Source organism: Anoplophora glabripennis, unplaced genomic scaffold, assembly GCF_000390285.2.
Source record: "Anoplophora glabripennis isolate ALB-LARVAE unplaced genomic scaffold, Agla_2.0 scaffold518, whole genome shotgun sequence".
Lineage (NCBI taxonomy): Eukaryota > Metazoa > Arthropoda > Insecta > Coleoptera > Cerambycidae > Anoplophora > Anoplophora glabripennis.
In genome coordinates, this window is record NW_019416607.1 from 280,801 (window position 1) to 295,317 (window position 14,517).

Sequence of the window (14,517 nt, forward strand, 5' to 3'; positions counted from 1 at the left end):
AATTAACAGAGTTAGGGAGGCTAGAAGTTAAGGGAAGATTTCAGAAATTTAATTTTGTTAAATCATTAAAATTAACGATTAAAAATTTGATTTTTTGTTATAACTTTCTTATTAAAAATTAAAAAATATATCTATTTCTCTGAAAAGAAAAGTTACATATTTTAGTGCAGATTGAAAAAAAAAATTACAAAATTCAATAATTTTTCTGTTTGTTATGATTTTTTTTAAATTTCTGAAATCTTCCCTTAACTTCTAGCCTCCCTAACTCTGTTAATTGTAATTAAGCTTTTACTAAATTTTGACGAGAAGTCCTGTGTGATATAGTCAGAATTTTTGATACATTTTTTACATGATAATCACTGACAGCTATCATCTGTTATCACTACAAAAGTAATTTATTACAATTAATAAATAAGTTAGTTTTTTTTTGACAAATTTATCCAGGTATAATTAAGGTTCAATAGTTTTATAAGCATGTAATGCAAAAATTTGAATAAGGACCCAGTTATTTTAGAAATTTCAGGTGTAATAAAAACGATGATTATAATGCAGTTTATTTTTATTAATAATATTTTATAAATAAACTATATTATTCCTTGTATATACCGGGTAGGAAAGTACCGATGGTCTATCTGAAGTTACGTGAGAGCCATAAAATAAGCCATAGAAATCCATGTGATAGACAAGGATGGGTATAGTGAAGGCGTCTAATAGTCACCGCCCATTTCGCCCTTCCACAAATAAGAAGTGGATCTTATTTGTGGAAGGGCGAAACGGGCGGTGACTATGAGACGCCTTCATTATAGCCATCCTTCTCTATCGCATGAATTTCTATGGCTTACTTTATCGCTCTCACGTAACTTCAGATAGACCATCGGTACTTTCCTACCCGGTATTAATAGTATCAGTTGCATAGAAAATTTCGAAGGTCATCTTATTTCGTATGCTGACTGCACTCATTTATTCTGGTAATAACTGGTCTGATCTGTATAATACTGCTGAATCTGAATTTAAAAAAATGCAAATGTGGCTTGACTTCAATAAATTAAGAAAAATTCATACCACTGATTGTGCTCGGCTTTTCTCGGCCAGGCTTCCTATTCTGGTCCGGGTTCGATCCCTGGCACCGGCACTGGCAATGCCGATGGATAATGGGTGTTTGTCCTCGTTTTTTCAGGTGTAACCCCCTTCCGCACAGCCTTTGACTTTGGATTTGGGGGTTGTCTCATTTCTGTGGTGTGTTTTATGTTTATGTTTATGTTATTGTTCTAACAATAATGATTGTCGGTTTCCTCATATACAGAAAGGACATGACATTAAATACCTAGGTATTATCCTGGATCAGCACCTAAGATGGGATGAGCATACTTTTTATGTATCAAGGAAGCTTAGGCAACTAGCACACCAATTTTACACTTTCAGACAAATTTTATCACAGCAGAATTTAACCATGCAATATTATTTTAACAGAATCAATCATACGGTATTGTATAACAGCATGGGGTGGTTTAAGTAAGTTTAACACCTTCTTACATAATGTTCAAGCTGTTGAAAACACCATAATAAAAATCATATTTGAAAGAAATAAATTTTATTCAACTGATCAGTTATACAAGGAAACAGGTTTTTTGAATGTAAGAAATATTTTTACCTATCATTGTTTGCTGTGGACTTTCGACAATAAAACTACATATATCGTGCAAAGAAATAAAGATACTAGATTTGTAAAGAATTTACATGTAAGCCTGTCTTTATTAAATAAACATGTAACTACACGTAAATGTGTAGTTACATATTCGTAAAGCGATCATTCTTCGCAATTTGTACTGAATAGCATGTAACAACGAAACACAAGTAACCCTAACATTTGAAAGTAAAACTAACAAATTAAAGAGAATATCACATTCCTACATTGTCAACACCTTTTTGTTTTTGATCGTGATAGTGAAATGTTTTATTTTAGGTAGAGATGCATTTTTTGGATTTAGGTTTTATTGCTGTCGTAGGAAGGGGGGTTGTGGCAGCTTTTATTTAAAAATTCCTCACTACTCGATTTATTTTCTTATATTGCCAATTTAGGTACCAATTTAGTCACTTTAAATCAGCTTAATCTCGCTTCTGTAGAGTACCTACTTCCAATGCACGTAGAAGACTTTATACCAATAACTATAACCTATAATTACAGCATTTAACTATCGATAATCGATAGTTATCGATGGTTTTTATGGTTCTAATATCGATAGTTTTCGACCTCTATTCGACTGTACCACGTGATCGACCAAGTTTAATCGATTAGTCAGATTTTGAATGACAAAATATCAGTTTGACTTTATATTGATTTAGTCTTTGGTGTTGAAGTTACTTTACTTGATTTAAATAAACAAATATTGGAAACAGTTTAAAGACATTACATATGTAAGTGGTTTCGAATATGACGTTCTTCACACATTCTGTTATTTATTTAGTTTTACAAGGGTTTTACTGTAAAGTATGTGCTTAATAATTCGAAATATTCCGCTTAAAGCTCTACAATCCGGAACGAGCTTTAGTTGCCTGGGAAAATATTTTTGTTGTTTATAGGTACCTAATACACATATGCGAAAATATTTTAATCCTGTGGTGAGAATAATACATACATACATACTTCGTTGTGTAAAATCATATGCCATTAGTGAAATTTGGCAGCATAAATTAGCTTCTCATAATTTATGATAAGAAATCCAAATGAATTAAATATGCCACGTATTATTGGCCTTTACCTATTTAAGTATATGGAAAATTTCATATTTCGATGAAAATCGTAAAAAGGAAGACTTTTGAATAACGTTTTAATGAACCCATCGGAAAAATTATTTTTAATTCGATTTGAAGAAATTGGGACAGCACAGATAAATGATATGATAGCTATTGCAGGGAGATCGAAAAATAGCCCATGTTTAGGTTATTCTCATGTTATAAGATATATACATAATCGGTTTGTGTGTGTGTGTGGATACCACAGACCTAGAAAGTCATATGTGCGCTGCGATGTGCTCGTAAGGCCGGAGGGGACCGCACTCCGCAGTGTTTGGGAAACACCGCTGTAGGAGGGTGTGCTCGTGGATCTGGTGAGCGCGCAGCAGAGAAAGTAATAAAGTATTGCCGGTCGCCGTGTGCCGCGGCACAGTGTGGTCTCCGTTCGGCTCGCTTCGCTGCTTATTACTTCAGACACTTTCGTCTTTTTCGTCTGTCGTTTGTTTCGTCGTCGGCGAGCCTGCCTCGTCACTCGTCGCGTTTGATTGTAACAACGTGTCTGTGTCGTGCCCACGACTGGCATCGCCGCTGTTCAATTTACAGATGTCTCCTCTATAGCTGGTATGGTATTGACTATTGATGTCTCGATTTTATCTAGCGTTGTTGACGTTAACACTGCGCTGCTCCAATCGACCTACCCTTTGTTTGTAATGTAATACCAATACCTAGAGAAATGAATGATCAGGTGAGACGGAATCACTTCATCTAAACTGCCTTTCTCTTTCTACAGAATCATTTCACTTCCACTGACTGTAGCTTGTTTTGTTTGAGTGTCTGCGCTGCCAATGTCGTACCTAATTATAATATGTACCTCCTTTTTCATACTTTCCTGCTTTCTTGAAATTGCTGTCGCATCGTAAACGAGACGGCTAGTAGACAGTCACACGGCATATGAGTGCGCGAGTTTGGCCCACCAACCAAAATCAATTTTCACGTGCGCACGCGCGCGCTTTTTAGATATCTGGCGCCTGTATCAAATACAGATCGGTTTCACTTTTTTGAATTATTAAGAAAATTTATGTTGAATATCCCAAAAATGCAAATACGTATAAAGAACCCATACCTACTCATCATTGACAATATTTATTGAAATATGCATACTATTCTAATAAATAGGTAATAGTTATTACCACATGATGCGAAATATAGTCTTCCATCCATTTGACGTGTTCCCCAAAATGTTGCATCAAGGAGCTTGTGCCTTGAATTTATTTTACGTTTACCAAAAGTAAATTCACATCCTGTTTTATAAGCCGTTTATATACGTACTTTGTAAATAAAATATCTGTAGATATAAGTCTGTGATTTGAAAATATGTATGAATTACAAAGCAGAAAACATTTTTTTTTCATCCTGGTAGTACTTATACAGATAACAAACGAGGTGAAAAGTTAAGGCGGTTTTTCTTAATTCTATTGCACCTACAATATTAAAATGCAATATGTATTAACATTCAACAGATTAACATTAAAAAGATAGTAGTAAGTATTTTTATTGAATAGATTGAAATATGTGAAATGTATGACGTCATCTAAGTAATAAGAATATAAGCACATAGCTTATTACAGTGCGTGAAATAAATAACACATTACTATATATTTTTTTTTAAGAAAGTAAGTGTCTTTGTTTAGCTCAGCAAGTACAAATTACAAAAATCATAATACATAAAATTTAAGAGGAAACATTATGCTATATTCGCCTTATCGGCAATGCCACTGGTAGGGTCCATTGTCGAGAACTATTTATTAAATATAATATTTTGCCCTTACCTTGTTTATATGTGTATGAAGCATTATCGTTAGTCCATAAGAATACAACTCAACTGCAAACCCATTCTGATGTACATAGCTACAATACCAGATATGCTGGAAATCTTATATTACCTTTTTCTCGTATTAATGTCACTAAAACTAATAAGCTAGATATAAACCTGTACAATAAATTTGACAACTTCTGTAAAGTAAAACGTATTACTCATTTATCAAATGAAGCTTTTCGTAGATTTATCAAATCCTTTCTGTTGCAGCATTGTTTTTACAGTATTGTTGAATTTGTTGAATACTGTACTACTAACACCTATTTACCTCGGACTAGACTATAAATGTACTTCATGTATATAAAAAAGTCAATAAATTCTATTCTATTCTATTCTATTCTATTCTATTCTATATATAAACCTACAAACAGAAATACATTTATCTAGTAGCATCTAACCCAAAATACACACTTTTCAGCATTTTTTTAAAAATTCCTATATTCGCAACCCATTAACAACATTCGGAAGACCGTTAAATAATTTTATTCCTTAATTGAAGATGTGTTTTCTAGAGGCTACATTAGTCTTCTCTATATGAAAGATATCATTGTTTCTTGTGTAATATGAATGAATTTCAGATTTTGTACGAATAATATTATGTAAGTATGGCGGAGTTAATTTATTTACAATTTTATAAATTAAAATTAAATTTGATTGCTCAATAACCTGACCAATATTGAGCCAATTTGGGGTATCCAACATGAATTTTGTGCAAGACATTAATAGAGACATACAATAATTAAAATGAGGATATATTATTGTCTTATATACCTACTCCAATATGAAAGATCTTTGAAAATCCTGTTAAAATAACCGATTTTCTTACCAATTTTTTTACGCATATCGTTTACATGATTATGGAACGATAATTGAGGGTCCATTATAATACCTAAGTAGGTACCTACATAATTCCATTAACAAATTCAATATTTTCACTTTTTATTTTTACCGTTAACTTTTTTTCTTCAAATAATGCACATCTAGATTTTTTGCCTAAAACCATACATTCTGTTTTATTTGTATTTAATTTCAATTTATTGTCACATAACCAGTGATAGAAAACATTTCATTCAGCATTCATCTTATTAACATAACAAGTTCATAACAGTCTTCACCACACATGGAAATCAAGGTGTTATCATCAGCAAACAAATTAAGATATGAATTAGCTAAAACATTACTCAAGTCATTGATATAAATCAAGAACAAAGTGGTCCCAACACACTCCCCTGCGGAACACCATATTCGCTTTCAATTCTCTCCGACACTTCACCATTCACATGATACCTTGGTGACAAGTAGGACCGAAGCCACTCCAATGCCCGTTTTTAGTAATATCACCCTATCAATCGTCTCAAATGCCCGTTGGAAATCTACGAACACACTTAGTACTGTTTTACCCTGATCTATGACTTGCCTCCACTGAGAACACACCAGCTGAATCGCTGTTTCACACGAATGAGATTGTCGAAAGCCAGACTGCCCTATGTATAATATGTTATTTTTATTTACGTACGTAGTCATCTAGCTGCTCATACACTACCACTTCCGATATTTTCTAGGCCACGGGTAAAATATTAATTGGTTTACATTGTTCAGGTTTATTAGGATTTGCACATTTAGGTATTGGTATAATTAAACTACATTTTAGTTTATCCGGGACTATTCCAGTATCCAAGGATGTATTTACCATATTTAAGAGCGGATAGCCAATCACCTGAAACAAATTTTTTATTACCTTCACTGTTATCTGCTTTTGTTATTTTAAATTATATACTATTTTCTTTAACTCAGACAAACTAATTTGTTGAAAAAAGGATAGCTGTTTTTCTCTGCTCTTTATCTTATTTATAAAATTTGAGTTTTCAACCGGAATATCTTCAGCAATTGTCTTTTCAAAATAATTATTAAAGTTATTTGGTCTCGTGTGCAACTTATTACTAAATTCTACTGTATTTAGCAATGTACTGGTGTCCTTATTACCTACTATTTCTTTTAATGTTGTCCACATATTCTTACTATCATTCTTACAAAATATTGGCACAGTACATTCTAAGTATGTTAATTTGATTTGATAACCCATTTCCGTTATCTCCTTAAACTATCCTATATTCATATTTTAAGAACAAAATAACTATCTTCAAACCAACCAGCAGAAGATTATGTCATTATTTTCGCGTGTAAGTTGCCAAAAAATACATATTTAAAAATATAGGTAAATTTACGAATTTAGGGGAATTATAAAATTACAGGGGAAGGGCCTCTCAGTGATTTTGGGAATATTGAAATATGGTGCAACGTAACGTGTAAGTATGTAAGTATGTTTTTTGTATGTGAGCAGTTTGAGAAGGCAATATGGATTAATAACTTGTGTGGTTTGCTTTATTTTTTTGACAGTTTTTCAGAACTTGATATTTTTTTAATGTGGTAAAACAAAACAGTGAATTCAGTTTCAGAGGCGTAGTTAGTACTTGTCAAATTATTTCTTAATATAAAAGTGTTGGACTACATAGAAGAGACAATAATTAAATAAAAGGATCAAGTGTTGCAAAATTAAGTAGTAAGTCATAAATTGGAACTGTAAAAGAAAATAACAAACTGCTCCTGTTTTAAATTGAGATCTGAGATTGTATACCTAGTCTGGACATACAATTATTGATAGATGCAGATTGTCTCTATCCGTTTAGTACAATTTCAAGTAATTAATGTTTATAAATAAGTTCATAGTTCATAATAATAACAATAACGTTCAAAGCATAAGATACTACATACTTAATTCGTAGCATCTTGTACATGTACTCTTTATCTTATTTTTTTTATAATATCAAACCGTCTCAGGATTTAAAAAAAATCACTGTATTTAAATTCGTTTATTTTAAATAGGTATATTCTTAATAAATTAGTAAATTTTAAATATTCCAAATTTTTGAAAATGTACCTTTAGAAGCTACATATAATTTAACATTTTTACAATGCAGTTATATCAGCGCCATGGTCAAGGCCATGTTAAATATTCGCGTGATGCACAATCACGTTTGTTTTAAAAAGTTCCATTTTGCTACCTATTGAGTTACCAAACCGCATCGCCACTATCGTCATCTCTAGATATTTACCTTAAACAATTTGTAAATTCAATTTGGCAGACATATTTCCAATTCTAATTCATAAAACATTGACTTTCAGCGTTGATAGGTATAAGATTATTTAAATTTAATTGTCACACACATAAATTCAAGGTTACACCAGTAAGGTTATTAACTGATTTTATAGTTGCCCAAATTTTGCACATACATTTTAGGTAACAGTAACATCAATTTCGAAAAAGCAGTTTCACATGTTGCAATTTCTTATTTGCAACATGTATAATATTATATAGCAGCCAAGGATTAAAAGGTTACACTCTTTTAAATTTTCAAGCTATATTTTGAATCATCAATTTGTTTGATTTCGACTAGTCTTCCGTAGTTACGAATATTATAATTTTTATAATTGTACAATTTCCTTTTTTAAACCGTTACCTTTATTTACTTGACATAATAATAACCTATGCCCGCGGACGCGGTAGGTGACCTATCATGTTTGCTAACTTCATATGCAATATTTTTTCCTGATTTAGAAACAAAATAGTTTCGAAAGCTTGAAAATTTAAAAGAGTGTAACTTTTTTATCCTTGGCTGCATCCCCGTACAAAAATGAAATTTGGTTTTTAACTTTCAATTAGACAGCCGCTTAATTTTTTTTGGGAGGGTTTTATATATATATTATATTTGATGATTGGGACTGAATATCCAAGTTCATTAAATATTATGAGAAGTATTTGAATTTTTCCTATCATAAACTTATTTGTTATCTACAGAATAATGTATTTTATACCGGGTCGTAGCCAGGGCAGGGGGGCAGTACGTAAAGTATACTTTTCCAGCTACTACCCTGATTACAATATGAAGCTGAAATAAAACATTTGTATTTTAGGTAATAAGAGTTATAGATTCATCTTGGTGAACCCAAATGGATGGAATTATTATTATTATTATTTTTTTTGAAGAAAGTAAAACTAGCGTCTCAAACAGAGAAGAGATCATTAATTAAATTACGTTATTGTATTCTATTTCCCATCTACCATATTAATTTTTGCCTGCATCTGAAACCATGGAGCACGTTTTCGTCACATGGAAATATAACCTTTATGAGGCATGTGTAACAAAACTATTTGGCCACATCGACCGAAATGTTCGAATCTTGTCGGGCCATTAAACATTTTTCTATTAAACTAATTAGGTCTACGTTTATCCTATTTACATAATTCTACTTGCTTGCTGGTGTCGTTGACCTTCTATAGTGTGGTTACTTCAGATCGAACAAATAGTATTGCAGGTCAGTTTATTTTTTGCATATGAACGATGATGTACATGTATAGTTCTATTAACGTTTTCACACATCGGTAATTTCTAGTGAGTTAAATAGAACGTTAATAATTTTGTCACTATTAATAGCACTTGCTTCACGCATATTTTTAGATTACTTTAAATGTACTTACGAACTAACCTATATAACTTGACATTTTTATTAAAACACAAAATTTGCAATAAATTTATAATAAATATGGTTTTATGTAAATGATATTAACCAATAGGATAAGTAATCAAATCAAACGTATGTGACGTACAACGCAGGTGCGATGATCTTCCTGCTTAAAATAGACTCCTAATACCTACCTACCTGCATTCTAGGGTAATATAAACCTTATATCGCCTATTTCAAGATTTATTGAGAACATATTTAACATATACGTCAATCTAGGTCTTGCAATTGATTAAATTATTTTCAGTTCAAGGTTATTTTTGACCAATCGAACCGCAATTTTAAATAAGGAGATAATTTAAATCTGTAGCTGTTAAATATTCTCTTATTTAGTTTTTGTTCACGAAATATCTTATTCTTAACGCGTTCTCAACACATAATTATAATGTTATGATGCAGATTTAATTTTAAAATGTCCAAGAATAGTTCATAGGTTCGTAGGTATATACATACATATTATAATACAAAGAATTTGACCTTGAAAAGGAAAAACCATTTTAATCAATATTAAATATTACCGCTTTGTTCATAAAGAAACATTCAAACTAGTTTAAATGTAGTTACCAGACAATAACAACCTAATAATCTTCAAAAATTAATATAGACTTCAGTGAATTGCAGGAACTCATTTCCACATTCGCTTTATAGTCTCGCGTCTTATTATAAATATTTGAAATTAGTAATGTTGTTTATTTCATTTGAACTTTGTGCTTAGAATTTATTTTTTGTTCTAGGAGCAGCGCATTTTTTAAGTAAAGGCTACCTACCTAGCGCGTCACATATCACGCATCACAGTAACAGAGCATCACGTATAAGACTGATACAATGTCTAGCGAAGAAGATCGTTCGGAGAATCACAGCATGCTGCCTGAAAAAATGAGCAACAATAATGACTCTTCCCGTCTGAGATCAAGCAACATACCAGAAGAACAAACATCACTAACTCAAGATAACGACCATTACCATCACAGAGCAGATATAATCAGAAGCAATGGCGACCTCAGATCTGACATAGACAGTGATACTGAGTGCGGTTTGGGGCCATGTGCCCCGAACTGGTTACAGAGGTTCGCATCGAAACAAGCTTTTTTAATAGTGTTTTGTATAGCATGGGTTTTGCAAGGTATGTATCATACGTACTTTGTAAGTGCAATAACTACGATAGAGAAACTGTTTCAAATTCAGTCAAAAATTACTGGGATAATTATGAGTGCCACCGAGATCGGACAAATCGGGTCTTCACTGCTTTTAACTTACTACGGTGGTCAAGGTCATAGGCCTAAATGGATAGCATGGGGTATGGTTTTGTTTGCCGTGTCTTCATTTACTTGTTCCCTGCCACATTTCATATACGGCAGGCAACTGATCAACGCAAATGATCTGACAGGGATTACTAAGGAACCCAACGTTTGTAAAGTTCATACCCCAAATTCAACGCTATTTTTGCAATCTATAAGCAATATTTCTTATACGGAATACGGCACCGTAGGGACGCCAAATATTTTGCAAACCTGCGAGGAAGAAATCACGACAGGGCATCGGATACAACCGTCAGTTACTAATATAGTTTTAGCCATATTTTTCATTAGTTTGCTTGGAGTTGGTATGGGTCAAACCGCAGTTTACACTTTGGGAATTCCCTACATAGATGATAATGTTGCCAGCAAGGAATCTCCGCTATACTTTGGTGAGTATATATATATATATATATTGTANTCTATACTTTTAAAATATAATTTCAAATAAAATTACTAGATGTCCTTTCTGTCTTTAATTTACAAAATTTCGCCACCAGGCGTACTACCTGTTCGAATTTATCATAATAATTATTATACTGCTCATTTCATTTTCATCGTATCCACGTACCACATTGCCGACTAAAAGTATTATCCAGACACATTTACAATATTAAAAAATGCAGGCCTTTTTCAAATTTAAAATGAAAAAAGATAATATTATATTATGAAAATATGTCCACTGTATGACGATTGATGCATATTTTTTAAAATTTTGACGTAAAATGGTTGTTGTTTAGGTTTTAATTTTATTAATTATAACAATTTTAATAGTAAAAGCCTTTTGAAAAAGTTCCTGATCAGGAACGAAACATCAAGAAAGAAATCGCTGCTGTTTTTTATCCTTTTTTTTTAACTGACTATCACACCAGAACCCAATTCCCAAGAAAATAAATATATTTATATATATATCATCTGAATGGAGGTATTCGTTGTTATAAAATTTAAATGTATTAAAATAGTGCTCCGGTATCCTCACTATCTTATTTTCTCCTAATAGCAATAACGATTGGTGTAAGAATACTGGGGCCAGCTCTAGGGTTCATTGTAGGATCCCTGTGTACCAGTGTCTATGCGGACTTGTCTGTAGATCCAAAAATAGATACAACAGATCCAAGATGGGTGGGAGCCTGGTGGTTAGGTAAAAAAAAAATCATTTAGACTTTTTGTACATATATCAACTGTTTTAATTGATGCTAGGCTTGGTATTAATTTCTGGACTTTTGATGCTGGCATCATTAGCTATGTTTTCCTTCCCTAAAAGATTGTCTAGTTCAAAAAGGACGAATAGAATACATCATCCTGGTAGAAAACACCCAAGTATAAAAGGTAATTTAAAATGTGTAGGAAAAGTCTGTGAAGGTATATAAATTGTTATTTTAGATTTTCCGAAAACTGTGAAACGTCTTTTGAAAAACGATATTTTAATGTTTCGTACGGCCAGTAGTGTTTTACATATTTTACCTATTGCTGGTTTGTACACGTTTCTACCAAAATATCTTGAATCTCAGTTTCGTTTGCCAACGCCTTCTGCGAATATGATATCAGGTATGGAGTTACGACCACCTAAAATTCCTGTTAGTGTTATTTTGTTTCATTTCAGGAGTTGGGGGGATACTTGTTATGGGTTTAGGAATTATTATTAGTGGAGTATTTATTTTGAGGGTGAAACCTAATGCCCGCTTTGTCGCGGCATGGATCGCTTTTACAGCAGTTATTTATGCAGTAGGTGAGTAATATTCTTATGTACATAGGGCAAATTTTTTAATCGAGTATGAATTCAATTTCAGGAATGGGTATATTGATGTTTATTGGCTGTCCCATGAATGACTTGGCAGGTCTCAAAGGTAATCAGGGGTTAGTACATCCTCCAAAATATAACGTGATTTATCATTCACTCAATTAACCTTTTAGATTTGACATAATGAAACTGAATTGCAACGAATCGTATTGCAACTGTAATAAAGATAAATTCGCACCAATCTGCGGCCAGGACGGCAAAACTTATCTCTCTCCATGCCATGCGGGTTGCAAAAATTACACTAAAAAAGATGGGAAAATCATACACTATTCTGAATGTATGTGTTTGTCAAATGTGACAAACTTCGGTTTTGACGAAGATTTTAGTTACGGTAACGCGACCATAGGCTACTGTGATTTAGAATGCCCGAATTTTATATTGTACATAATATTATTTTCGATATTCGTTTTCATACATTCGACATCAGAAGTGGGATCGATGCTTCTGATTTTACGATGCGTTGAACCCACCGATAAAGCGATGGCGTTAGGGTTGATACAGTTTGCGATAGGGCTATTTGGAAATGTTCCTTGCCCGATTGTTTATGGTGCGGTGGTAGATTCAGCATGTTTGGTTTGGAAAATGGCTTGTGGAGAAAAAGGAGCCTGTGGACTCTACGATTCTGATGTGTTTCGGATGTTCTACCACGGTAAGTTTGTTTTATACCATAGAATTTCATAATTTTTAATTTCAATTTAATATTTTGGCTAAAGTTTCTCTCATAAAAATAAGAAAAATATACTGACGCGCGATGTATTGGAACTTTTAACAGTAATAACAATCCATAGGAGTGTAAGAGTTTAATACGGATGGTTACGCTTTATTAAAGAATTGAGACAGACGCCGCTCTGTGGAACCCTGTTGGTTGAATGATTTTATATGGGAGACAAAAATAATCTGAGGTACCCATCTGGGTACTGTGATTTAAGGATTTGCATTTTCCGGTACTGATGTAAGGATATTTTTTGCAACTTGTGAAATATCAATCGAAATAATACTTCTTCCCGTGGAGTTCTTCAGTGTTAATTCTATTAGGCTGCGCTAAAAAAATTACGCATTTTATATTTACCGTGATAATTTCTGTAAATCATATGTTTCTGTTTGTTTACGTTTAATTTTACCTTCGTACGAGTTTAGCGTATTTTTTCGTTTTACAGATTCGATTTGAATATTTGGAACATTTAAAATTCTCACTTAAATTCTTCTAAAAGTACTACTACTTCCCCTATCTAGCCTGCGATAACTTATTTCTTAATAAATACCTTATTCTACAAATCTACAGTTTCTTATTACCTAGATATACACTTTTTATTGTCATTTTCTCTCCACGAATTCTTTATTAATTTAATTTCTGCAATTCATCTCCTGTCTTATCCTCCTTACTTTGTCTGCTTAATCTCTTCCTCCGCTCCGGCGACTTGATCCTCCTACTTTCTCCTACACAACTCTTTAACGGATGCAACTGATGGTTGGTTCTTTTGGTTCTGACTTTGATATACAATAATTCCTCTTCTCATTTATTGATTTCTTTCTTTTTTTTTCCCCTTTTCCGTCTCCTTGATCACCACCAATTTTTTTAACACTGCACTCTTATCTCTAATTATATATATTTTTAATCTATCCTTTTCAATTTCAACCAATCGGATTATTACTTAATTTATACTTTTCAATTTTAACATTTTCAATACCATTTTATTTTTCTCTTGCTATATTCCATTATTTTATGGACACATTTTATTAATTTAAACTGAGATTTTATCAAAATTTACATTTTATTATGAACTGTCACTTTTTCATCTAACTGTCCCCTAAATTATGATTATTATTTCGTCACCATTTATCCAGTATGTTCTTACTTGATATATTTTGAACTAAACTTCAATTATATTTTATATTTTTATAATAAAAACTCTTAGTCAATTTCTACCTGTTACAATATATATTAAAAATAAGAATCGTTATTACATTAGGAGAAATTTTATTATTTTCTCTATAGATATCGCTAGTAACGAAGATAAAGCTTAATAAGTATATACAACATGCTTAACGTTCAATTTCCATTCTACTAATTGGCATTCATATTATACCAGGCGACCTACATTTTTTACGAAATAATTTAAATCCTCTATGTGTGGCTACGTGAAGACAATTGTTTGTATGCTTATGTTCAGCGGAAATAGATAAACTACTGCAATTTTTTTCATACAAAACAAAAGATATATATATATATA

The 14,517-nt window shown here is 32.3% G+C and overlaps 1 protein-coding gene across 2 annotated transcripts in view; it reads left to right on the forward strand.

The window, feature by feature from the left end:
- Positions 1-3,149: 3,149 nt before the first annotated feature.
- LOC108912424 (solute carrier organic anion transporter family member 3A1) overlaps positions 3,150-14,517 on the forward strand; it is an 18,509-nt gene continuing 7,141 nt past the window's right edge. Inside the window, exons 1-8 of one of the 2 annotated variants that reach the window (XM_018717641.2) lie at positions 3,150-3,478; positions 9,925-10,877; positions 11,486-11,626; positions 11,686-11,814; positions 11,869-12,033; positions 12,089-12,214; positions 12,276-12,342; positions 12,400-12,935. In XM_018717641.2, coding sequence (XP_018573157.1) covers positions 10,016-10,877; positions 11,486-11,626; positions 11,686-11,814; positions 11,869-12,033; positions 12,089-12,214; positions 12,276-12,342; positions 12,400-12,935 — 2,026 coding nt within the window. In that variant the 5' untranslated portion in view covers positions 3,150-3,478; positions 9,925-10,015. The remainder of the gene's footprint in view (positions 3,479-9,924; positions 10,878-11,485; positions 11,627-11,685; positions 11,815-11,868; positions 12,034-12,088; positions 12,215-12,275; positions 12,343-12,399; positions 12,936-14,517) is intronic. The other variant, XM_023455068.1, reaches the window with a different exon arrangement.